The 26,581-nt window shown below is 42.2% G+C and overlaps 1 protein-coding gene and 1 non-coding gene across 4 annotated transcripts in view; one reads left to right on the top strand and one right to left on the bottom strand.

The window, feature by feature from the left end:
• Kiaa0319l (KIAA0319 like) overlaps window positions 1-26,581 on the top strand; it is a 103,339-nt gene that overhangs the window by 53,927 nt on the left and 22,831 nt on the right. For all 3 annotated transcript variants that reach the window (XM_041652505.1, XM_041652506.1, XM_041652504.1), the window contains exons 4-9: window positions 9,445-9,691; window positions 11,792-11,893; window positions 16,753-16,850; window positions 20,647-20,734; window positions 21,684-21,776; window positions 24,056-24,188. In XM_041652505.1, the coding sequence (XP_041508439.1) occupies window positions 9,445-9,691; window positions 11,792-11,893; window positions 16,753-16,850; window positions 20,647-20,734; window positions 21,684-21,776; window positions 24,056-24,188 (761 nt within the window). The remainder of the gene's footprint in view (window positions 1-9,444; window positions 9,692-11,791; window positions 11,894-16,752; window positions 16,851-20,646; window positions 20,735-21,683; window positions 21,777-24,055; window positions 24,189-26,581) is intronic.
• Window positions 24,705-24,809, bottom strand: LOC121448999. The gene has a single exon (XR_005974458.1). It is a non-coding gene; the product is annotated as a U6 spliceosomal RNA (small nuclear RNA).

Raw genomic sequence — 26,581 nt, 5'->3', positions numbered from 1 at the left:
CAATCCTCCTTTTGGAGACTTCAAAAGTTACTGTTAGGCATGCTCATGATTCACGGAAGAAAACTGATAGAGACTCAAACCCAAAATCATGTACATGTACAGGAAGGTAAATGGAACCTTTTTCTAGAATTAGTATTCTTTATGACCATTAATATTATGACAAAAAGTTTTAATCTTATAAATCTTACACCTTAAGAAAAGCTGTTAAAGAGTCAATATAAAACCAAAGGATTATGAGATTAGTGGCAATAAAATAGCCCTTAAATGTTTGTCTTTCTTCTGACCCATACCAGGTGGCTCTTCTGACATGAGACAAAGATTTTGGATTTCACTTTAAAAAATATGCTTGGGTTTAGAGAAGGAGAGCCACATTCAAACTCTAAAACCAGCTTTATTTTTTTTTAAAAGATTTATTTATTTATTTATTATGTACAGTGTTCTGTCTGCATGTGTACCTGCAGGGCAGAAGAGGGCACCAGTTCTCATTATGGATGGTTGTAAGCTACCATGTAGTTGCTGGGAGTTGAACTCAGGTCCTCTGGAAGAGCAGCCAGTGCTCTTAACCTCTGAGCCATCTCTCAAGCCCTTTAATTTTTAATTAGATGGGACTACAAAAAACCATTTGCATTATACATCTGTAGAGAACAGCAGAAACAAACATTTGGGAAGATTTATGAAATTCTATCCTGTTGGAAATGTGATATACCAATAGGCCAATTTACTCTTTTTCTTGAGACATTTTGTCTGGATGATTTGTTCTTTTTCTTCAGATGTCTCATTTGTCCAATGGTCTTATGAGTGAGTACATGTGATAATTGCCTTTCTGGGTCTGGGTTACCTAACTCAAAATGATGTTTTCTAGCTCCATCCATTTTCCTGCAAAATTCAAGATGTTGTTATTTTTTTCTGCTGTGTAGTACTCAATTGTGTAAATGTACCACATTTTCCTTATCCATTCTTCCGTGGAGGGGCATTTAGGTTGTTTCCAGGTTCTGGCTATGACAAACAATGCTGCTATGAACATAGTTGAGCACATGTCCTTGTGGCACGATTGAGCATCTTTGGATATATACCCAAAAGTGGTATTACGGGGTATTGAGGAATGTTGTTTCCTAATTTTCTGAGAAATCACCACACTGACATCCAAAGGGGTTGTACCAGCTTGCATTCCTACCAGAAATGCAGAAGTGTTCCCTTTTCCCCACAACCTCTCCAGCATAAGTTGTCATCAGTGTTTTTGATCTTGGCCATTCTTACAGGTGTAAGATGGAATCTCAGAGTTGTTTGGATTTGCTTTTTTTCTGATGACTAAGGATGTTGAACATTTCCTTAAGTGTCTTTCAGCCATTTTATATTCCTCTGTTGAGAGTTCTCTGTTTAGGTCTATACTCCATTTTTTTTTTATTGAATTATTTGTTCTTTTGATGACCAATTTCTTAAGTTCTTTGTATATTTTGGAGATCAGACCTCTGTCTGATGTGAGGTTGGTGAAGATCTTTTCCCATTCTGTGGACTGTCATTTTGTCTTGTTGACCATGTCCTTTGCTTTACAGAAGCTTTTCAGTTTCAGGAGGTCCCATTTCTTAATTGTTTCTCTCAGTGTCTGTGCTACTGGGGTTATATTTAGGAAGTGGTCTTCTGTGCCAATGCATTCAAGTGTACTTCCTACTTTTTCTTCTATAAGGTTCAGTGTGGCTGGCTTTATGTTGAGGTCTTTGATCCATTTGGACTTGAGTTTTGTGCATGGTGATAGATATGGGTCTGTTTTCATTCTTCTACATGTTGATAAAGAATAGCATATAATTTTGACTTTTATACAGAATCATAAGGGCTTTGATCCACTTTACTTAAATTTTCTGATTTGTATTATGCCTTCCCTGATTTATTTGCATCAGTATAAAAAGTAGGGGCTCCAGTTATTGGTGTGTCCCATACAATGTGAGGAAGGATCCAGTTAGTTCTCTTTATAAGTTGAATTCTCTTGCTTTTGGGATAGTTGTTGTTAATCTCTCCCCAAAAAATTACTACAAAATATTTACCAGGGTTCACTGTTTTCCCATAATTTGTCAATTTTATCATTATTAAGAGGTACTATAATTTCTGCTGGGTCTATTCCTGCTCATTGACTTCTCAATTTTCCTTTTAGAATTAACTCAGAGACCTTTTCCACATAGGCTTTTCATTTTTTACTTGGTTTTATGTGTTAAAAAGATCCATTGTAAGATAATATCTTCCCTCTGCATAAAAATTTCTGTAGGGGAATATTTGGAGGGTAATATGACCAGAATGCAGTTAAGATTCAGATTTACATGATCCACATGTGCCTTCTGCAATTCCTCTTTAATCAAAGCCAATTCTCTTTCAGCTTCAGCTGATAATTCCCGGTGACTATTTCAGTCCTTGTCACCATCTAAGGTTTTGTTTAAATTAATCAATTCATTGGGTTTTATACCAATAGTTTGCTATAAATGGGAAATGTCTCCTAGCAATCTTTGGAAGTCATTAAGAGTCTGCAATCATTCTCTCCTAATTTGCCCCTTTTGGGGTCTAGTTTTTGTAAACCTATTTTATAACCTAAATAATTAATAGAAACATCTCTTTGTATTTTTTCAGGAGCAACTTATAAGTCTCAACAAAGCAAATTTTTCTTTACTTCTTCAAACATACTTTCTAAAATATCTACATTTGAATCAGATAGTAAAATGTCATCCATGTAATAGTAAACTATAGATTCATGAAAATGTTTCTGTATCATTTCCAACAGCTGTTGTACAAAATATTGGCACAGGGTGGGGCTATTTAACATTCTCTGTGGGAGAATCTTCCATTGATTTGTCTTAGCAGGCTGAGAATTATTATAGGTAGGCATCATGAAGGCAATTTTTTCTCTATCCTTTTCTTGTAAAGGTATAGTGAAGAAACAGTCTTTTAAATCAACAACTATAAGACGCCATCCTTTAGGCAATAGAGAAGGTAAAGGAATATCAGGCTTTAGAGAGCCCATTGGCTGAATCACATTATTAACAGCTCTTAGATCTGTTGCCATTCTCCATATTCCAAATATGTTTTTAACAACAAATACAGGAGAATTCCAAGGGCTGGTTGATTCTCCAATATGGTGAGCATCTAGTTGCTCATGTACCATCTGTTCTACAGCTTGCAATTTCTCTTTTGTTAAAGGCCATTGATTAAGCCGTACAGGTTTGTCTGTCAACCATTTTAAAGCTAGAGCTTTTGATGCCTTTGGAAGATCAGCAGCTGTTTTGCCTTGTTCTTATATAACGTGAATGGTCAATGACTGTTCTTTATAATATCCTGTAATATTTTCCCGAGAAACATATGTTATCTTATGTTTTTTTCTAAGATTAGGGGAATGTTAATCAGAGTATTCCATTGCTATAACAAATCACATCCCTACAAATTCATTGCTTTGTTAGTTGTTATATTCCTGTCTGTCCTTTGAGTCCTATACGTTCAACCCATCTCATGTTCTGCTTTACCTGAGATAAAGTTACGATCCCTAAAAATCGAACATTTACGTCCTGAAGGGGTCAATTTGGATGCCAAGATTCTGATGAAATTATTGTTACATTCACACCTGTGTCCACTAGACCTTCAATGATAATGCCATTTATTCATAGTTTTAATTTTGATCTTTGTTCATTCATAGAAATTTGTCAAAATATTTGTTTTATGGTTTCTCCTGAATTTTTTGTTCTCTCTTCTATACCTGTTCTGTCATCCAGAGCAGTATGGTTTCTTCCAATAAGCATTAAGTTCTTTAATTCAAATTCTTGAATATTCCTTGTTGACCTGCATTCATTAGTTCAATGCCTTCCTTTGCCACACCTTCCACATAATTCCGAAGGGAGGAGCATTTTCAATAGATTATTCTTAGAAAAAACATTGTTGGGCCGGGCGGTGGTGGCGCACGCCTGTAATCCCAGCACTCGGGAGGCAGAGGCAGGCGGATCTCTGTGAGTTCGAGACCAGCCTGGTCTACAAGAGCTAGTTCCAGGACAGGCTCCAAAACCACAGAGAAACCTTGTCTCGAAAAAACCAAAAAAAAAAAAAAAAAACCATTGTTTCTAGGAATGCCATGTCTACAATCCCTTTTAAGGTAACCTTGTTTGCCACAATTATAACAGTTAACATTTTGTTTTTTCTTGGGACCTCTAGAAATCACCTCTCCTATCCATGCATCATCATGGTCATGAGATTCAATATTAATTGTATCTTGAAATCCATCCCTCCAAAGGTGCTGTCCTTGCTTTTAACATCTTACTATCCTTTTGCATAGAGAATTGGCATTTTCAAAAGCCATCGGTTCAAGTATTATTTGTCTAGCTTCTGAATTTGGTATCATTCTTTTTACTGCTGAAGTCAATCTTTGTGAGAAATCTGTAAGGCTTCCTTTGGGCCCTCTTGTATAACTTTAGTAAATGACTCAATTTTCTTTCCTATTTCTCCAATTTTGTCTTAATTATTCAAAGCTGCTGCGTGGCATAGACCCAGGGTGTGGACATCATATACAGCCTGCCTTTCTATAGTAGCATAGTCTTCTTTTCCAAGAATTTGATCTTGGTAGATTTCCATACCTCTAACTTTATTCCACTATTATTAAATTAGCCTCTTCTCTGAGCCAGGTATTCCATTGTAATTGTGGACCAGGCTCTAAAACACCTTCAACCAAATCTATTCAGTCATTAGGGATAATTCTATTACAAACTGACCACAAGTTTAACATTTGCTTTACAAAAGATGAATGCATGCCCTATGAGACTGTTGTTTCCTGGAATCTCCTTAAATTCTAACATTGGCCTAGGAGTTCAGTTATCTGTAATAGAGCCTCTGACATTTGGCATTTCCTATAAGGTTACTGGATGTGTTAAGGTTGGTTGTCTGAAAACCTTAGGCCATTCCTCTCTATTATTACAATGTGATGTAGAATTTGGCTCTCGGATTAAAGCTCCTCTGTCTGGATTTGAATATTAATGTGATCTGTTTTATTAGATTTTTCTAAGGCCTGTATCCTAGCACTCAGATTAACTAACTTTTTTAGTGATAAGACAAAAATGGTGACAAATGAAAATGACAGAAACTGCTAATATTTACAATTGACATTACAGTTCAGGGAGAGCCTGCAATCCAGGGTGGAGAGAGAGAGGGAGAAAGAGAGAGAAAGAGAGAGAGAGAGAGAAAACAAGAGAACGAGAACATGAGCATTGGCTGTCTGAAAAATGCACAGAAGATTGTTGTGGGGGGGAGCATGTATGGTAGGGGTGGGGGAGGGGAAAGAGGGAGGAGGATAGGGAAGGGGGTGGGGGGAGCTAGTCAAGAGCATGTGAGTCCTGTTGCTTTTGGAGCCCTGGTGCTTCTGGAGTTTGGGTTGCAACTGGAGACTGTTTCAGAGAGCTATAACAGGAAAATCCCAAACTCTCTCAGAGGCTTGGATAAAAAAGAAAAGAAAGCCTAGCTGGGTGGGGCAGAGCCTCACATGCAGATCTGGCCTGTCTTGGTGGATAAAAGCCACAGACAAATGGCTTTTTCGTAAATTGTACCCCAGACGGGCATCAACTGTAGCGTGAATAAAAAAAACCCAGAGACAGATATTGGGGTTCAACCTGAAGATCAAAGAAGCAAAGCAGCTAGCCATTAGAGAGCTCTTACATCTATGAAGTCTTCAGACTGAAAGGGAGAGTTCCTGTCTCATCTATAAAGGCGTGCACCACCACTGCCTGGTCTATATGGCTGATTAATGTGACTGTTTGTGTTCTGGTCTCCAGGCAAGCTTTATTTATTAAAACACAAATAATATACCACTATAATGCTGACCCCACCTTTAGAAATGAATCTAAAACTAGTTCACAGCAAATGTTGGTAAGGTCATAGGATACCTAGAATGCCCAAATAAATGGGCATGCTACACAATTTCCTCAGCAACTTTTGAACTATTGAAAGTTTGTTCTTTTATTTATTTTGAGGTATGGTCTCACCGTTTAGCCGTGCCTGGCCTTGAACTTGCAGTAATCCTCCTGCCTCTGCATCTGTCTCTGCCTCCCAAGTGCTGGTATTAAAGGCATGTGCCACCACACACATTTTTACAAAAGCATGAACTGAGCTCAATGGTAGAACAGTGGGCTAGTCTGTGTGAGGCCTTGGGTTTGAAAACAGAGAGGGGTTAGGGAGAGAAAGGGAAGAGGAGGAGGAAAGGTCAAAATTCTTTGACATAGGGTGACATTCACTAGGCAGGCAGGCGGAGGCAGGAGGATCATAGAGTGGAAGCCAGCTGGGTTACATAGTGAGACCCTGTCTTCATGTGACTCTCTAGAATGGAAAGTGATTGTTAGTGAGTAAGTAGAGGGTGCTGCTTGGTGACTGTAGGTGGGGAGGGGAAGGGAGTGCAAAGGAATGTGGGATCTTTGGAAGCTCATTTGAATTGATGATTTCATAGTTGTTCAAATCTGTTCAAACTTGACCAAGTATAAGATTAAATATCTTTTGTGTCAATTATACCTTAAGAAAGTCTTTAAAATGGACAAAGATTTGATCAGACCTCATCCAAGGAAAAAAAATGGGCAGTAGGCACATGAAAATATCTCCAGCATCATTAGTGAAGAAAGGAGGCTCCCTGTGGAAGCCACTAGAATGACAAGGAGGTACAGAACAGGAACACCAAGTGTTGGGGAAGCTGTGGCCTGGAGCTCTTGTACTTTGCTGTGGGAGTGTAAGCTAACATTAACTATCAACTGTTTAGCTAACCATTCAGAAAGTTAAACATGCTGGCTGTGGTGGCTCACACCTTTAATCCTAGCACTTGAGAGGCAGAGACAGGTGAGTTCGAAGCTAGCCTGGTGGTCTACAAAATGAGTTCCAAGATAGCTAAAGCTGTTACACAGAGAGATCCTGTCTCAAAAACAAAACAAAGCAAGCAAACAAACAAAAAACAAAGAAAGAAAAGTCAAACATTCAGTAAGTATAGTCAGCAGTTCTACTCCTAAATATTTATCAGTGAAAATTGGGCCAGACACAAATCTTAGCATTCTAGAGGCAAAGGCAGGCAAATCTGTGAGTTCAAAACCAACCTGGTTTACATAGCGAGTTCTAGAACAGCCAGGGTTACATAATGAGATCCTGTCTCAAAAACAAAACAAAAAGGCCGGGCGGTGGTGGCGCACGCCTTTAATCCCAGCACTCGGGAGGCAGAGGCAGGAGGATCTCTGTGAGTTCGAGACCAGCCTGGTCTACTAGAGCTAGTTCCAGGACAGGCTCCAAAACCACAGAGAAAACCTGTCTCGAAAAACCAAAAAAAAAAAAGAAAAAAAACAAAAACAAAACAAAAAACTTGTTTGTAAAAAAATATATTTATATCCAAACATTTATAGCAGCTTTCTTTATAACATCTGGGGACTGAAAACATCTTAAATCTCTACCAGTAAATAAATGGAAAATAAATTTTGATATATCTGTAATAAAATAGTGTTCAGTAAAATAAAAAAAAGTACTACCAATACATTCAGTACCATGGGCTAATCTCAAAACCTTGTTGAGTGAACACAGCTAGAAATAAAGATAGAGTACATACGGTTCCTTTTATAGAAAGTGTAAGAAAACACAAACTAGTCTTTCTGTGACAAAACAAATCAGTGGCTGCCTGAGTCTGGAGGTGGAGGCAGGGACATAATGAAAAGGACATCAGTGAACCCTTGGGGCTGATAGAGATGTTCTGTCTCTAAGTTGTTGTTATGTGGGTGTGTGCATTTGTCAAAACTTGACCTCATGTTCTGATGTGAATTGTTTCCAGTAAGTTGATTTGTAAGGATCCCTACCCCCACGCTGGCTTAACTACTCTCCATTCCTTGTTGGTTGAATGAGGTGGTGGTCCTGTTGTCACTGTGCTTCTTTGAACCCCAGCAATGCAGCGTGACCTAGACAAACACTCGATTGTGCCGTTCTCTGCATATGGTCCTTTAGCATTCATCAGTGTGGCTCTGCTCTCCCTGTCTTCCAGCTCATCCCCATTGCTTCCTGCCTCTTGCTGTGCTTATGGCTTTTAGTCCCCAACTGCTCTATGCTAATTTCATGTCTGTGCCTGTGTTCCTTCTCTGCCCCTTTGTGTGGTAAACAGCTGTTCCCCTTATAAAACTCAGCTTAGGACTCTTCTTGCCCAGAATCCTTCAAGAGAGAAAACATGGCATGTTCTCAGTTACTTCTTTGGTTCATCGTGACTTTTATAGGAATATTTACTGTTTGACCTTATTATGCTTTTAGTTTGTTTTCTCCTGTTAGCTGAGCATAATATTTGGTCATTTTTTAATATTTATTTAATTATGTATACAATATTCAGTCTACATGTATGCCTGCAGGCCAGAAGAGGGCACCAGACCTCATTACAGATGGTTGTGAGCCACCATGTGGTTGCTGGGAATTGAACTCAGGACCTTTGGAAGAGCAGGCAATGCTCTTAATTGCTGATCCATCTCTCCAGCCCCCTTGGTCATTTTTTATTTTATTTTATTTATTTTTATTTTTTTTTGTTTTTTGTTTTTCGAGACAGGGTTTCTCTGTGGTTTTGGAGCCTGTCCTGGAACTAGCTCTTGTAGACCAGGCTGGTCTCGAACTCACAGAGATCCTCCTGCCTCTGCCTCCCGAGTGCTGGGATTAAAGGCGTGCGCCACCACCGCCCGGCCCCCTTGGTCATTTTTAAGTTTAAAAGTTCTTTAATGGCCGGGCGGTGGTGGCGCACGCCTTTAATCCCAGCACTCGGGAGGCAGAGGCAGGCGGATCTCTGTGAGTTCAAGGCCAGCCTGGTCTACAGAGCTAGTTCCAGGACAGGCTCCAAAGCCACAGAGAAACCCTGTCTCGAAAAAACCAAAAAAAAAAAACTTCTTTAATGTATATGGGTGTTTTGTCTGCATGTGTTTGTACACCATATGTGTGCCTGGTCCCACAGAGGCTAGAAGAGGGTTTTTGGATTCTTGAAATTGAAATCACCATTGATTGAATTGAGCCCAGGTCTTCTGAAGGAACAACCAGCACTCTGAACTGCTGAGGCATTGCTTGAATTCCCTGGTTTTTTTTTTTTTGTTTATGTTTTGTTTTGTTTTGTTTTTTGAGACAGGTTCTTACTCCATAGCCCAAGCTAGCCTCAGATTCTTGTCAAAAACTCTTTGCCTCAGCTTCCTGAGTGCCAGAAATTTAGATGAGAGTCTCCATGCCCAGCGTATTTTATTTTTTGTCTGTAATTTATGGTCTGAGGATCAAACCCAGGGCTTTCACATATCTGGCAGGCATCCTGTCAATGAGTCTTTAGCTCCAAATTTTAACACTATTTGACTTTGGGTGGTAAGATTGATTTCTTCCATGTTTTGGATACCATTTCATGAGCCCACCCCAATGAGTCTGTAACTTGCTCACTAAAGTTAATCTTTCATGTTTCTTTAGGTCCACAAAGTCGTCACAGTTTCCAGTCCCATCACCACTGACCATACTACACAGACTCCTGATTTTCCAAAGAATGTGTCCGTCCATCCTGAACCATCAGAGCATTCCAGTCCTACATCCAGTACTCAGCAAGTAAAAAGCACTGAGCACAGCCCAACCGATCCTCCTCTTCCAGTGGTCCCCTCCTACAGTTATGCTACCCCTACGCCCCAGGCCTCTTCCCAGAGCACCTCAGCACCATACCCAGGTGAGGCTCACTGTTCCTGTCCTTGGAGGTGAGAGGAGAAAGTGGAGACTTTGATTCAAGTCTTCTCATTTTGAGACAACAGAGGAGGCACGCCTGACTGTTGTACATGACCCTGTCTGTGCCCCTGAAAGTGTGGGTTTGGAGCCCCAGGTCCCTATCTCAACAGCTGCCTACTTGGGAGAGTTGGTGGAATCCATTTTCTCAGAGCCACTGTGACCTGAAGGCACAAGCTGTTCTGGGGATGCTGTGTACACCTGTTATCTGGGGGTGAAGGCAGGAGAACCAGGAAGTTAAAATCACCCTTGACTGTGTGTGAGCTTGAGACAAACCTGAGCTATGTGAGACCATCTCAAACAAACAAACAAGCAAAAACCTAACTAACTAACTAACTAAATGGGGCGGTATGACGGGTGGTGCTAAGAATGAAGAAACAGATGTGCAGGGAGGCAGTGTTGATGTGCCCCTCTGCCTCCCAGATGCCTGGCGATGGGTCAGACGTTTGCCACCTGATTCTCAGGACAAGCATGGGAAGGGGCTTAGGCCTAGAGCCTTACCAATTCTGCCTGATGGTGCAGGACTGAGGGACCAAGTAGAGATAGTCCATCAGCAAGGCAAAACCAGTGAACACTTCCTCTTCTTCCTTCTTCCTTCTTCCTTCTTCCTTCTTCTTCTTCTTCTTCTTCTTCTTCTTCTTCTTCTTCTTCTTCTTCTTCTGCCACTTTTGGTTTTCTGGGGTCTCCTTTGCTTTTAATGAAACATGACACTGTTCCAGTCCTGAAGCCACATGAGATTTCTGTGTTCAGGAGAAAGCCTGTGGAGTGTCTACGAAACTGAAGTGTTTGGCTTTTGCTGTATTGACTAGCCAGATTTGGTCAGTTATACTGAGTATAATGATCCCCCCCCCCCCAAAGTTCCATCAGAGAGGATTCCATCTCCTGGGGCAGCTGCAGGTTACAGTTTCATAAAGGTTATGGCGTCATTCCTCTCTAAGTGCAATGTTCCTGAGCAGAGGCAGATTAACCTCAAGTTCCTTATTTGTTCAGGAATCCCTTTTCACCCCCAGCCTTAGAATACAAGCTGACCAGTCTGCTGTTTCCTGCAAGGCCTCCAGTAAACAGCTATTGCCGGAAGACTGAATCAGTGGTTTTAAGTGGGTGTAAACCATCTGCTTTCCCCAGCCCCCCAACAATTGTTTGATGCAAAATATCAATAATGCCAAAGTTGAGAAACACAGACACACAGGAGATCGGTGGCAATAGTGTGAGCAGCGCACAGCTTTGTGCTGATTTGGGAGTTCCAGAAATGCAGAAATGACTCAAAAAGTAGATCAGAAATGTAGTGATCTGGAAAGAACTCTTGGAGAGGAGACAGTTTAAATTAGAAACAAAGTAGAATACAGGAAAGGTAAACATCCCACTTGAGCCAACCGCTGCGGCAGCCTCCATGTGCTTCCCAGAGGCTCCACGGCTTCTGTGATGCTGAGAGGGAAGGCAGGACTGGGTTGGAAAGGTGAGTCCATGTGGTTCTCCTATGCCAGCTTAGGCCTTTGTGTGGGAGGCAAGAGATTGATGGATATGTCATAGCAAGACCGGATGGGCTGGGTAAGGTGGGACACAAGTGGGAAAGGAATTAAGAATCTTGGAATAATCTTAACCTGTGAGCAATGAGTCGGTAGTCACAGAAACTGGAAAAGGTGGGCCTTCTGACTGACCTCATCCTTTGTTATTTATATGCTTTAAGAAAAAGGTATTCACCTGATAAAAGTGGTCATTGAAGCAGAATTTGGACTCTTGGGAAAGTAGTATATAAAGCAGATGTGGAGACAGACATTAGTGCAGTACAGAAGAAATCAGAGCCCTGAGCTCTGTCTGGTGTTGTGAGAGCTTTAATGTGAAGGCAGTCAGCAAGAGTGAGTGCCCCCAGCCTGAGGTGGGGAGCAAATCTCAGAAGCAGCTTTCTGATAACCTCGAGAGACCCTTTCCAATGGAAACTTGAGGGGATTCGAGAGTAGACAAGTAGCAGATGAAGATGGTGGCTGAGGATGACTGGAGAGAGCGGTCTGGGTGTGCTTCTGCTCACGGTGCTGTCACTTGGTTCCAGCTGTAAAGGAACTGGTGGTGTCTGCTGGGAAGAGTGTCCAGATCACCCTGCCTAAGAATGAAGTTCAGCTAAATGCCTACGTTCTCCCAGAACCAGAACAAGGTAAGCTTTTGGGAAACACAATTGTGTTTGCATTGGTAGCTACAAGCTTCAGTGCATTTGCTTTTGGAACAACCCTGTGAAGACAGGATGTGGCATGTGGGCACACAAATCTGCAGGCAGCACAGGAGGGGATGTTCTCTACAGCTGGAGAGCAGAGACTCTGCTTTCTTTAGCATGCTGGGTCTCACACATGCTACACAAGTGCTTTGTCATGGAGCTGCTCTCCAGCCTGGTCCTGTAGGCTTCGATGTCATTCAAGTATTTTCAGCAAATTACTCCTAGGTTTTTATTTCTCAGTAAAACTAGGAACAATAATCCCTGTTTTACAATATGACCTGAAAGGACCAAATGTGACGGTATGTAAGTGACTTCTCCAGTGCCTAGCCGACGCTCTTTATTGTGAGTCTTTATATAAGACTGTGTTGTGTCCATAGGGGACAACCAGGCTGAAGTATAACTCAGTGGTAGAACACTTGGTAGGGGGAGAAAGGAAGGAACAAAGACTCAGATATACCATTTATTTTGGCTAAACAATTAGTAAATAACAGGGGCAGACCTTGAAATTATTCAAGATGATTGCTAAAATAGATTGTTACTTGAGAAAGTCAGGACTGGCAAGATGGTTCAGTGTGTAAAGGCTCTTACCACCAAACCCGATGACCCAAGTTCAAGTCCCAGAACCCACATGATGAAAGGAGAGAACTGACTCTTACAGATTGTCCTGTGACCTACGTGTGCCTGTACACACACACACACACACACACACACACACACACACACAGAGGAGGTGGGGAGGTAAGTTTAACAAAAAGATTTTAAAGAAAAAGAAAGCACAAGCTTCAAAATGGCAAATAAAATTTATATTTATAAGTCATATAAGAGAGTTGGTGACCACTAGGCATGGTAGTACACACCTTTAATCCCAGCACTCAGGAGGCAGAGGCAGGCAGATCTCTGTGAGTTCAAGGCCAGCCTGGTCTACAGGCGAGTTACAGGACAGCCAGGGCTACCCAGAGAAACCTTTCTTGAGAAACTTAAAAAAAATTTATATATATGTATACACACATACATACATACATATATACATACACATATATAATGATATTTGATTTTAAAAGAGAGTTGGTGATAAATTCACTGTTTCAAATCTTATAATATGAACATCCATTTCATCTTTTAAGTGTGTGTTAATATACCAAATTTGACTCATAAACAGCCATAATCTCAGCTGGGTGGTGGTGTATGCCTCGTACCTTTAATCCCAGCACTTGGGAGGCAGAGGCAGGCGGATCTCTGTGAGTTCGAAGCCAGCCTGATCTACAAGAGCCAGTTCCAGAACAACAAGGAATACACAGAAGATCTTTTATGATCTCCTGTGACAGGAAGGGTTTGACTTGTGTCTTACTTTAAAAGGCTGACCAAGTAAAATGCTCTTCCTCTTTCAGGACAAGCCCTTCCAGTTTATGTTTGTGTGTTTCTGATTCTCTTATTTTTTGTTGTTGGGTCTGGAGAAACTACTCAGTGGTTAAGATCATGTTCTGCTCATCCAGAGGATGTGCATTCAGTTCCCAGCACCTACATTGGGTGAATCATAATCACATTTAACTCCAGCTCCAACGGATCTGATGCCTCTGGCCTGTAGGGCACCTGCACTCATGTGCACATACCCCCCACACAGACACATACTGCACATAATTTAAAAATAATGAAAATAAAATCTTTTTGGAATGCGTTCTTCATTGTTTTTTTTAATATTTATTTTATTTATTTATTATGTATACAATATTCTGTCTGTGTGTATGCCTGCAGGCCAGAAGAGGGCACCAGACCTCTTTACAGATGGTTGTGAGCCACCATGTGGTTGCCGGGAATTGAACTCAGGACCTTTGGAAGAGCAGGCAATGCTCTTAACCACTGAGCCATCTCTCCAGCCCCTCTTCATTGTTTTTGAGACAGTCTCATTGTGTAGTTCTGGTTGGTTTTGAACTCATTGAGAATCACCTTCCTTTGCTTCCCAAGTACTGGGATCAAAGGTGTGCGTGTGGTTGAATTCAATATTCTCAGTGTGGGAGTCTAATACTAAGTAGTATATGTATGCCGAATATATTTTTCCAGAGCTGGAACCCTGTTCCACTCTGTATTTTTGTTCTTGAAGTAACATTTCCTTATTAGGTCACTCCACTTTTTTTTTTATTGAAAAAATTTTTCACGTAATATATTTTGATCATGTTTTTCCTCTCTTCCAATTTCAAGAACAAAATCAGACAAAATACAAAAACAAACAAGAAACAACAAATTTGAGAACAGCTTCGTCTACAGAACTAGTTCCAGGACAGCCAAGATGACACAGAGAAACCTTGTCCCAAAAAAAACAGGGCTGGAGGGCTGGAAGGCTGGAGAGATGGTTCAGAAGTTAAGAGCACTGGCTGCTCTTCCAGAGGTCCTGAGTTCAATTCCCAGCAACCACATGGTGGCTCACAACCATCTGTGATAGGATCTGATGCCCTCTTCTGGCATGCAGGCATACATACAGTTGGAACAATCATACACATAAAATAAATAAACATTAAAAAAATAAGGTTGGAGAGATGACTCAGTAGTTAAGAACATTTAAGAGCTCTTCCAGAGGTCCTGAGCTCAGTTCCCAGCAACTCCCTGGTGGCTCACAGCCATCTGTAATGGGATCACATTCCTTCTTCTGATATGCATAAAGGCAGAGCACCCATATACACAGAATATATGAATAAATAGATAAAAGAAAAGGAAAAAAGAAAGAACCACCAAACAAAATTAAAAAAATAAACACATGCTGGGCAGTGGCGGCGCACACCTTTAATCCCAGCACTCGGGAGGCAGAGGCAGGAGGATCTCTGTGAGTTCGAGGCCAGCCTGGTCTACAAGAGCTAGTTCCGGGACAGGCTCCAAAGCCACAGAGAAACCTTGTCTTGGTATCTTGTCATTGTTAGGAGGGCGCTTCATTCTTTGGTTGCTGTTGCCCTCTCTGGATCCTGGGCAAGCATGGTGGCTTTGGGGAGTCCCTGATAAAGGGTGCTTCTGTGAGTTGGTAGGTGGCACAAAGGAGTGGAGATGTGCTAGGAAGGAAGGCCGAGAGAGTCCTCAAGAAAGAGCTGGTGGAGCTGGGTCTTCAGGGAGTGGAGGTGGAGTGGGAGGAGATGCTCCCAAAGGCAGAGGAAGACAGGAACGAAAGTGCTCACCGCTGTCTTCAGAGAGGCTCTCTCCTTTCCTCCTTGGGTGTTATGTTCAAGGTGAAGGGATTTAGTCATCCTTGAGGAAGGAGGAGAGGAAAACACTTCCTTAGTAGTGGTTGCTCCACTTCTGCTCTTTTGTGGAAGTTATGCCCAAATCCGCGGTACTTTTTTTCTAACTTATATTTGCACACATATTTTTGAATTATTATCATATTGCAGATCAACATTACAAAACACACATTTCTCTTAAATTCCCCTACTCTCCTCTGTCCAAGTTCTTTGGTTCTCTGAGATAGATAATTTCATTTTAAAAGATGGGGCCACTGAGGCAGGATCCTTTCTGCACTGTGGCAGCCCACACGGATGTCTGTAAGGTTGGGAGGTCTGGTTTCAAAGCTGTGCCCTGGATGACTGTCAGCATTCTGTCTACAGCCTCTATGTGTGTACATTCCCACCCGTGGGTGAACTTCTGCCTCTAATGCACAACTCATTCCGTGAGCATCTCTGGCCTAGGAATAGCATCCTGTTTTGAAGTCTGTTTTTAGCTTTTGATATATGAAATTGTCAGTTCCCAAGCTATTGTGAATATGTTTTCTGTGTGGGAAATTTTTTTTTTTAATTACAGTTTGAAGAATTATCTCTTAGCATGAGTCCTAGTTGTTGCTGCTCCCCTGCCTCTTCAGATTTGACTTTTGTGTGTGCATATGTGAGAACAGCTAGAGATGACCACAGGCCAGATCATCATGCTAGTTTGGTGGAGGAACACTTACAAAATAAAATTTGCTTCTCAGGTTTTGGAGGATTAGGCGTTGTGTTCAACATTTGAGCTCCTCAGGTAAAAGCGTGGCCATGCTTTGCTGAGCGCTGTGGACTGTTTTCTCTCTCCCTGGAGCAGCCAGCAGCCCTCCTGTCACACCCCACCTTTCCTGGTGCATCTGACCCCCCTGAAGATTATTTTCCTGGGGGGGAGGGCAGATGGTCCCTCAGAGATGACGGGATTCTACCCTCATGCTATGCAACAATACAGTCTAAGCTGTAAACGAGGACCATTTACTGCTTCATTTGATCTTAATTAATTTCAGTGGGGCCTGTTTTAAATGGGCCATGCCTTGCCATCTTCTGCAGGGTGTTATTTAGCTCAGCAGGAATGAAGTAGCTCTTTTAACTCACCAGGGTGTGATGACCTCAGCTAGACTAGCATTGTTAGCACTCTGTAAAATGCTATTTTTGAACCATGTTATTTAGAAGTCATTGCTGTTTTTTGTTGGGAAAGAAGTTTTGTAAGAAAATGACCTTTGTTCCCAATCAGTTCATCTGTAGTGGTTGGTAGGGCATGTATCTTCAGTGAGAGATACACCATGAACAACCTGATTTTTTTTTTTCTGAAAGGGAGGATTGGCTGGAGGGTGGGTGTGGGGCAGAATGAGCACTATCGAGAGAATGAAAGAGACCCTGTCTGTGGCTGAGTCAACAAGAGCCCTTTCAGGAAATGGTTGGCTTCCCTACAGCTTTAGGGCAGCATGTTAAAGCCACAGCTTTATCAGGATTTAAAAAGGTTTCTTATTGGCAGGCTGTAGAAGCGATTTGTTATTGGCAGCTCTTTGTGTGTAGGTGCGTGTTTTCATGGTTTTCCTAACTGCCCTTCTATAGGAGAAACCTACACCTACGACTGGCAGCTGATTACTCATCCCAGAGACTACAGTGGGGAGATGGAAAGGAGACACTCCCAGGTCCTCCGACTGTCCAAGGTGAGTTTGCCTCCTTCCACCTGCAGGGCGAGGGGAGAGCCCCTGACTTTCTGAAACAGGGAATACAGAGTTTCTGGCCACACTGAAGCTGAGAACAATCTTTTAGTGGTGAATCCTTCAGAAGTCTCCATGGCGGACAGCCAGTGTTTGTTTAGTGTACGATTCTCAAATTTTCATTGCTGGTGAGAAGACTACAGCATGCTAGAGATGGCTGAAAATATACACTCAACAGCTCTGTGAGGTGACATAAGCACTTCAGAGTTCCAGAGATAAGCGAGGTTATTTGTGTCCACATGACTGGATCTTCAGAGTAGTTATGGGCAATAAGATAGTCATGTCCCTTGGCCCAGCGGCTCCTGCATTCAATGACAGTTCACTGCATATTATGGCAGCCACTTGGGATTACCCAATGATTAATCATAATCTTTTTTTTTCCCCCCCTGGAGACACAGTCTATGTAGATCAGACTGGTCTCAAACTCAGAGATCCATCTGCTTCTGCCTCTGCCTCTGGAGTGCTGGGATTAAAGGCGTGCACCACCACATCCAGCCAAAATCATAATCTTATGTAGACAGAAGCTGCTCTTTCATTTCCCGGCCACCCAGACCCAAAATAATCACACAGAAATTATATTAATTAAAACACTGCTTGGCCTATTAGCTTATGCATATTTCTAACTGGCTCTTACATCTTAAATTAACCCATCTCTATTCATTTGTACATCACCACAAGGTCGTGGCCTACTGGCAAAGTTCCGGTGGGCTCCAGTGGGCATTCTTCTCCCTTGGCAGCTACATGGCATCTCTCTTACTCTGCCTCCTTTTTCCCAGCATTCAGTTTAGTTTTTCTGCCTAGTTTTATTTTGCCCTGCCGGTAAACCAAAGCAACTTTATTCATTAACCAGTGGTTCACAGCATACAGAGGGGAATCTCACATCAATCTTAATATTTAGGAATAATAGAGTTTAGGCAGCATAAGAAGCAAGTAATTATAGCAAAGAGTTTGTGGGCAGTAATGGGCCGCTGATGGTTATCAGTGGGGTCACTGAAGTCCTGGGGCTTACTGTGGGTTTCTTAGAGTTAACCTACTTGGGTCATAAAAGGGGCCCTCTTTACTGGGTAAAGGGTGTATGGAAAGAGAAAATTCAGCAACAGAAGCCCTGGGCTAGAAATCTCTCAGAGGCAGGACCTGTGGTGGAAGGAACACCACATGGTTTGTCCTGTGAAGAGCACCTGTCAGGGAAGGAGGAGGTCCTGGTGGCAGGACTTTGAATGCCTTTGGCTCTTTATTTTTCTTTGTGTGTAGCTGTCAGGTCCAGCATCAAGTGCCTTTACCTGTGAGCCATCTCGGTGGCTTTACCTTGAGTATTTTCTATAGAACAGAGAGCCTGTGAGAGGTTCAGATTCTCAGTTTAGAAATGCGGCCTTCTGTTCGAGACCAGCCTGGTCTACAAGAGCTAGTTCCAGGACAGGCTCCAAAACCACAGAGAGACCCTGTCTCGAAAAACCAAAAAAAAAAAAAAAAAAAAAAAAGAAATGCGGCCTTCCACAGATTGGCGGAGATTAGATGCAAAGGGGGAGATGAATAAGGAGTCTACTGACACATTTAGGTAGGAAATGATATTATTCTGAGATTCTGAGTAAAAACACCAAAGTACAATTAAAACAAGAAGCCATCTACAGAGATGTTGCTAATTCTTTTATTCAATTATTTTTGTCATAAAGCCTCAAGATATCAGGTATTAAGATCTGTTTTACAAATGAAAAAATAAAAAAAAAAATTTAAAAAGGGAATGGCTTGGCCAGATTTCACAAAGCCATTAAATGGTGGGTTGTTTCTAGAACGTTCCATCCCAAAACCCACACTCTGATTCCTAACTGCTGTGATGAGTGGATGAAGAACAAGGCAGAGGGGGTGTGGGTGGGGATAATCAGATGAGTTTGAGATACTGGATGGGGGTACTGGGGGAGAGAAGTCCAGGCTGAGTCTAGCTTTTAGACTTGGAGTAGAGGAAATGAGGACAGAAAAACCAAATTTGAAGGAGATTTACAGATAGGTGATTGAGTCATTTGGAGTATATGACTGAGGTGCATATGGGACATTTGGGTGGAGTGGATCCATTGGCAGCTGGAAGAAAGGACTAGAGACCAGGAGATAAGTCTGGATCGAGAGATAAATTTGCAGATCTGCTTAAAATCAAAGGTGTAGTCACAGCTCAGGGCAGCCATTGGGAGTGTGTGGGGTGAGGTAGAGGACATGGGGGGAGCAAGGTGGAAGCCAGGGACAAAAGCATTTTGAGGAGAGATTGACTGAATGGTATTCACACAAAAAAGAAGAAAATAAGGAAAAAATCTTTATTTTCTTCCATGATGTTCATTTTAATCATAACAAAATCTTGGAAACCGCTCAAGTATCTAGCAATGTGGAATTCTTGTGTGAATTATCATACATATATTCCTGCAGTGTTTTATAGTCACTAGGATTAATGAATGTTAAAGAGACTATATCATAATCAGGGACATTACTTATACTAATTGAACAAAATAAAAAACAATAAAAAGTTTGATACCTTGATTTTTAGCTAGGTCCCAATACCTCTGAAATTTGGCCTGGGATAATACAGGTAATGTTTGGCTCTGAAGAAATGAGTTGAAGCCAAGCATGGTGGTGATCACCTTTAATTCCATCACTCTGGAGGCAGAGGTAGGGGGTATCTCTGTGAGTTCAAGACTAGCCTGGTCTACAGAGCAAGTTCCAAGACAGCCAGAGCTGCAAAGAGAACACCCTGACTCAAAAAAACAAAAACCAACCAACCAAACAAAAAAAAAAAAGAAAAGAAAGGAAAATAAAAAAGATAAAAAAAGAAATGAGCTTGAATTAAACTATTTTTTTTTGTATGTGGTCAAGGATTAGAGGGCTTGCTGGATAGTGGGACAGTGGTGCTCTCACTGTGCTTCCTCTCTGGTGGTATGTATACACTGGGTGGAAACTGGAAGGGAAAATCGGATATTTAAGCATGATTTGATTTTTTTGTTTGTTTTGGGTTTTTTTTGGTTTGGTTTGATTTGTTTTTTCTGAGACAGGGTTTCTCTGTGTAATAGCCCTGGCTGTCCTGGAACTCACTTTGTAGACCAGACCAGCCTTGATCTCAGAGATTTGTCTGTCTCTGTCTCCCAAGTGATGGGATTAAAGGTGTACGCCACCATTGCCCTGTTTGTTTTAATTAAATTAGCTTTTGTATATATGGGTGATTTTCCTGCATGCATATCTCCCTACCGTTTGTATGCCTGTTGACCAAGGAGACCAGAAGAGGGTATCAGATCCCCTGGGACTTTAGTTAACAGATGATTGTGAGATGCCATGTGGTTGTTGGGAATTGAACCCAGGTCTTCTGGAAGAACAGCCAGTGCACTTAACCACTGATCCATCTCTCCAGTTACCCATTTGTTGTTTTTGTTTTTAATAAGATGTTTTTCTTAGAAGTCTTGATTTTTTTAATTTCATAAGTGGGATGGTTGGGTCTTCAGTGTTCCTCTGAGAAGAAAATTGGAGTATAGAGAGATTGAAACATTTCTTTTGTTCCAGATACAGCCAGTAATAAGAGTCACATTAAAAGATGTGTTTCTTATTAATTTGACCTATCTTTAATCCCTTTAGCTACTTTACTTTTTCCACTTTGAGAACAGGACCCAAAAAGAGTGCAGGATTCAGGCCAAGAAAGCTCAAGTGCTCTGTTGTCTAAAACAAAGCTTCTGCTCCTTGCAGTCATCTAAAGGGTCTTGTCTTCCTTTGTCAGCTGACTCCAGGCCTGTACGAATTCAAGGTGATTGTGGAAGGTCAGAATGCCCACGGGGAAGGCTACGTGAACGTGACAGTGAAGCCAGGTATGCGTCCATCTCAGGGCTCCCTCTGCAGGACTCCTAAGAGGGAGATTTGGCCTCAGGCTTTGAGATTCCTATTCATTTGGGGGGGGGGTCATTATATTCTATTTGTTGGGCAATTCCTAGTCCAGTGTAGTAATTGTAGCAAAGTGTACTAGACATGGGAATGGCCCAAGCAATGACTTTCTGCCAGAGACTCCAAGTGACCAGGGCCGAGAGATGACCCAGTGTTGTAATTAAGAAACTAAGGGAGCTGGAAGTCCTGGAGAAGCCAAGTGACCAACCAGGTGACCTCTTTTAAACACTACCAGTTTTCTCCCATTGGAAACTCAGTCCTGAATCCATACTGTCATTCTCTTAAAATGAGCCATGTTGGTAGACTGCAGAACAACAGTAAGGATTCGTAGTTTGCATTTGGACAGACATTTGCAGGGAGCTGGAGAGAGTGCCTGCTCTGGCATAGGTCAGTGCCACCTTCTTCTTCTATTGGCAACAGAGTTTATTCCTTGGGCTCTGAACCCAAAGTAGACTTTTCACCAGACATTGACTGTGTGACCCACAGACTAGATCTGTAGCTCGATGGTGAGGCGCTTGACTAGCATGAGTGGAGCTGTGTGCTAACCCAGAAGTGGCGATTGGCAGCCATGTACTTTCCAAAGCTTGACACATTGAAAGAGTGCACAGGGCCCTGGAGTGATGCATATTTCAGTCTAGTTCTCAGGTTTGTGAGTTGAAGGTCAGTCAAGACTACACGGCTAACAGGCTCCGTGTTGGCATGGTCTTGGGAACAGTCAGGCTTGGAACAGGCCTGAGCAGGTGTCTCCCATTAGAATGGCAGGCTTCATTCGTCAGCCATTCATTGAAAAGGATTTGTAATCAACGCAAATAGGCCCCACCCTCCTACAGTCTTAAATTTTTCTCTCCCATTTCTTTTTGGCTCACTCTCTTGCAGAACCCCGTAAGAATCGGCCTCCTGTTGCTATTGTGTCCCCCCAGTTCCAGGAGATCTCGTTGCCAACCACTTCAACCATTATCGATGGCAGCCGTGAGTATTTGTCTAAGTGTTATAGAATGGAAGTCACTGTGAACTCTAGGGCCAGCTGTGTCCATATTCTGCTTAGGTCAGTCTTTTTAACCATGTTACAGGAAAGTCAACCATCCCAAGCAACTGACTGGGAAGTTACCAGTCAGGCCAGTTAAAATCTGTTTGAAATAACATTTGTACTCAGAGAAAATAGGGTTGTACATACAGTTAGAATTACCTTAGTTGAAACTGACTGGTTTACATATTTGCTTAGATGCTGTTTCCTTTCTTGGTTGTTGGAATCAAGTTCTTGGCTACATCAGTAACCAAAAGGGCTGTCCTAGGAGTATTCAACAGACATCACTGCCTAATAGGCTATCGTCAGCCTCCTGGAGAGGCTCACTGTGCACCTGGCCTGGGTCTATGTTTCTTTTTTGTTTTGTTTTAATGATTTTTGAAGATTTATTGTTGTTATTTTGATTATGTGTAGGGGTATGTATGTGCATGTACCCAAGGTATCCCAGAGGCCAGAGACGGTCTGCTCCCTAGATGGAGTAGAGTTGCAGATGGTTGTGATCTACCTGGTATGGATTCTGGTCCTCTGGAAGAGCAGCATGTGCTCTGGAGCCATCATCTTTATTCACTGTGACTGTGGACCGAGGTTTCTGGACCTGTGGATGTGGCTCAGTGGTGCAGTGTTTATATAGCATGCACAGGAGCTGTGGATGTGGCTCAGTGGTGCAGTGTTTATATAGCATGCACAGGAGCTGTGGATGTGGCTCAGTGGTGCAGTGTTTATATAGCATGCACAGGAGCTGTGGATGTGGCTCAGTGGTGCAGTGTTTATATAGCATGCACAGGAGCTGGACTGGGAAAACAGAATAAAAACCAAGCCCCAACCCCAAGTGCTCAGGTAGTTTCAGTCCTGTGCTTTGATCTGCTCCATCTCCCTCACTCTGCCTGTCTTGGCACACGGACACACTTTTTGACCAAGGCAGCCCCTGCTCTAGCAGAGCACACTTAAGGAGGGCTCAGCATTAGATGTCGATGGCTCTGTTAAGAGGAAGGGCCCAGAAGGAAGCGGGTGTCAGAGGAAGGGTAAAAGGGTTCCAACACCACTTGTTGCTTCATAGTTTGGAAGGTCAAAGTTGAATACTATGCAAAGGCAGCATGAGAAGAGTGTCCCCCAGTCCTCCAGACAGCATGAGGAGAGTGTCCCCCAGTCCTCCAGACAGCATGAGGAGAGTGTCCCCCAGTCCTGCAGACAGCATGAGGAGAGTGTCCCCCAGTCCTCCAGACAGCAGTGACTGCAGTTGTTGTCTGTGTCTTTGCAGAGGCTTTTCTGCATATCTGGAAACTGCACATGCGGCGGCATCTTTGCTCTGACCCACACGGCCACATGTTACATACACTGTCATTTGTGATGGAGCTCGGCTCCGTGTGGAGGATTTGTCTGATCAGTGCATGAAATGCTTATCCCACTTTCAAAGATGACTTCTGCTGAGTGTGGAGAGTCAGTGTGCTTGTTTACGGTATCTGTTGGTGACCGTTTAGGTTACTTGAATTCATTTCTGTGATGAGCAGTGCTACCACAAATAATATTGTCAACATGATGTTTAACATACATGAAAGTATATCTGTAAGGTAAATTTCTAGAATTATTACATTAATTAGTAGTGAAGATACATGTTGCCATGTAGAGCAATAAACTGTTTTAGTTCAGCTAATGTGAGGGCCCTTTTCTCCATACATTTACCATGCTGTGAAACAAAAATTTTTATTTCATTTTCTTGCTGTATGTGCTAGGGGAGGGTGGTGGAAGTCAGAGGACAACATTAATCAGTTCTCTCCTTCCATCACATGGGGCCTGGAGACTGAACTCGGGGTCAGGCCTGGTGGCAAATCCTTTACTGCTGAGCCATCTCGATGGTCTGAAACTTTTTTTTTTTTTAAATCAGTGTGATAGGTTAAAAAATAGTATCTGAAAGAGTATTTTTAATTTTCATTTCTTTTAAGTGAGGGTTCAATATTACTTTCATGCATTTAAGAATTGTTTTTCCTTTTTCACACAATAGCATTTTAATGAGATTTCCTATGTTAGAGTCCTTAGGAAATGACACAGGAACACCCCTAAGGGACCAACTGACCCAGTATTCCCGGGGAAAAACTGCTTTGGAGAGAGAATCTAATTTTATGTTTTTCTAGCTTGAGTTCTCTCTGTGGCTACTTGGTTTGTGTAGATTGGGTAAGTGCTGAGACCCAACATTATTGTCTCCTAATTGATGTTCTTTGTGGTCCAGAGAGCACTGATGACGATAAAATTGTCCAGTACCACTGGGAGGAGCTCAAGGGGCCTCTGAGAGAAGTGAAGATCTCTGAAGACACAGCCATACTAAAACTAAGTAAGCTCATCCCCGGGAACTACACTTTCAGGTAAATCAGGATTCAGTTCACGTCAACCTTGTAGGAGCAACTCTGAAAATGTCTGTTCACTCTGGGGTTGGTGGAGGGTTTAGCCGCGTGGTGACTGGTCACAGTGATGGTGACTTCTTGTGTGTTTGTTGAGGCAGGGTTTCTCTGTGTATTGCTATCTGGGGGGGCCATCCTCCAGGCATCTCAGGGCTCAAAAGGAATCCACAGTATTGGCATAAGCTAAGACTTTTCTTTCTGAGGGGGTTAGGGGAAAAGGACACTCATACGTTTTTTGATGGTTTCTTTCATTTTCTGTACTCGTGTGTTCTTTCTAACTCTGTCTTTACTCTTTTTTTAAAAAATATTTATTTATTATGTATACAATGTTCTGTCTGTGTGTATGTCTGCAGGCCAGAAGAGGGCACCAGACCTCATTACAGATGGTTGTGAGCCACCTTGTGGTTGCTAGGAATTGAACTCAGACCTTTGGAAGAGCAGGCAATGCTCTTAACCACTGAGCCATCTCTCCAGCCCAAGAAAAATATGGAACGCTTCACGAATTTGTGTCATCCTTGCGCAGGGGCCATGCTAATCTTCTCTGCATCGTTCCAGTTTTAGTATATGTGCTGCCGAAGCGAGCACTGTCTTTACTCTTGAAGTTTCCCTTCTCTCATTTTTGATGTTTTCCTTCTAGCCTGTGTTAACTCCTTCTCTCTCCTTCCCATTACTACTACTACTACAATTTCTACACCCCAACACAGTCCTCCAGACAACACAGCAGGAGTCACACGGGCTACATCCAGTTCTCAGTGAATGATTGTAGGGAGAAGATTAAAAGCAGAGTCGTCCAGACAGCTCACATGCGCTATGCCTAAGTAACTTGTCACAGAGCAAGGAAGGAGCATTTTTTTTTTCTTAGTCAGCTCTTTCATTGACAGGCTGAAAACTGCGGTAGTTCACTTTCTTATCTTGAGAGGTAGTCTTACCAGGAATTATTTATTTATTTATTTATTTTGGTTTTTCGAGACAGGGTTTCTCTGTGGTTTTGTTGCCTGTCCTGGAACCAGCTCTGGTGGACCAGGCTGGGCTTGAACTCACAGAGATCCACCTGCCTCTGCCTCCTGAGGGCTGGGATTAAAGGTGTGCGCCACTGCTGCCGGGCCAGCAACTTTACTTTCACCAGCAGTCTGAAGATGATTTTTGGAATCTTTCTTTATTGGGACTTTTTAGAAAATTTAATTTAATTCGTAGAAAGTCCTGAAGAATTAGCATAGACATTTAGAATGTGCTTCATAAGGCTTAGACTGACTCTAGTGCATTTCCTGTATTTGCATAATTTATGTTACAATATACTTGTAATGAGTACCATGCATCTTATGCAGACGGTAGGGGAAGGTATAGTTGTTTGTATTTAGTAACTCCTCTGAGATCACACAGCTAGAAGTCAAAAACGGTTTTCTAATCCTCCAGTCAGGACTCATCCCACCTCATTCCTGGATTTGATACACACACACACACACATACACACACACACACACACACACACACACACAGTTCTCACTCACACACTCACACAGTTCTCTCTTACACACACATACACACAGAATCTTCAAATAATATATACTATTCTTTGAATCCCCTTCTCATCTGTAGGAATGCTAGCTAATTTACAGACTTCAGGTTCCCATGAGGCCCTATAATCTGTCCAGAGGAGAGAGTATGACTCGTCCTCCCTCTTGTAATCAGTTTCTCTCTAGCACCTCTCATTGTGTGGCTCAAGCCTGGGTGCCTGTCCTCCATGGGTCTAAGATATATTGAGTTCTAGACATTGTTGGTAGCATGGAGTTCATGGGGATTCCCTTGCAGGTTTTACAGCAGACAGGAAAAAATACAATCGATGAAGAGATAAGAATGAACTCCGCTCAGCCGGATTTTATTGTAACCAGTGCTGTATCAGGACTTCTAGAGTCTGGCCCAGATCATTTTACTTTAGCTATATTTAAGTACAGCACAATTTTTGAAAAAAGTATTCAGATAACAATTAATTCAGTCCCAAGTACACAACAATTTAAGACATGTTTACATTGAGATTCCTTACAAAGTGCATCTGACTTCTTTGCAAGAGTGGGTATTGTTGACTCAGAGATTGTGCCCAAGGATTAGGATCTAGGCAGGTTGACTGAGGCAAACATAGTGGCCTGGCCCTAAGATAGCACAGAAGTCACTTGGGTGCTATACAGCACAAGTGACATCGCCCACAACATGGATTTTATGGTCTAAAGACAATGCTCAAGATGTAGAGGTAAAGGCCTTAGATAGGTAACAACACAAATTCTGGGAGATGCCACGGAGCCTATCTCATCAGACAGCAAAGGATCACCAGGTTGTAAAACTACATCATTCCTAGTGTTCCA

Source organism: Microtus oregoni, unplaced genomic scaffold (assembly GCF_018167655.1).
Source record: "Microtus oregoni isolate MIOR12 unplaced genomic scaffold, Mior012 000005F_ref0000423, whole genome shotgun sequence".
NCBI classification, from domain to species: Eukaryota; Metazoa; Chordata; class Mammalia; order Rodentia; family Cricetidae; genus Microtus; species Microtus oregoni.
Note: the sequence above shows the minus strand (reverse complement) of the source record. Positions and strands in the feature narration are given on the sequence as shown.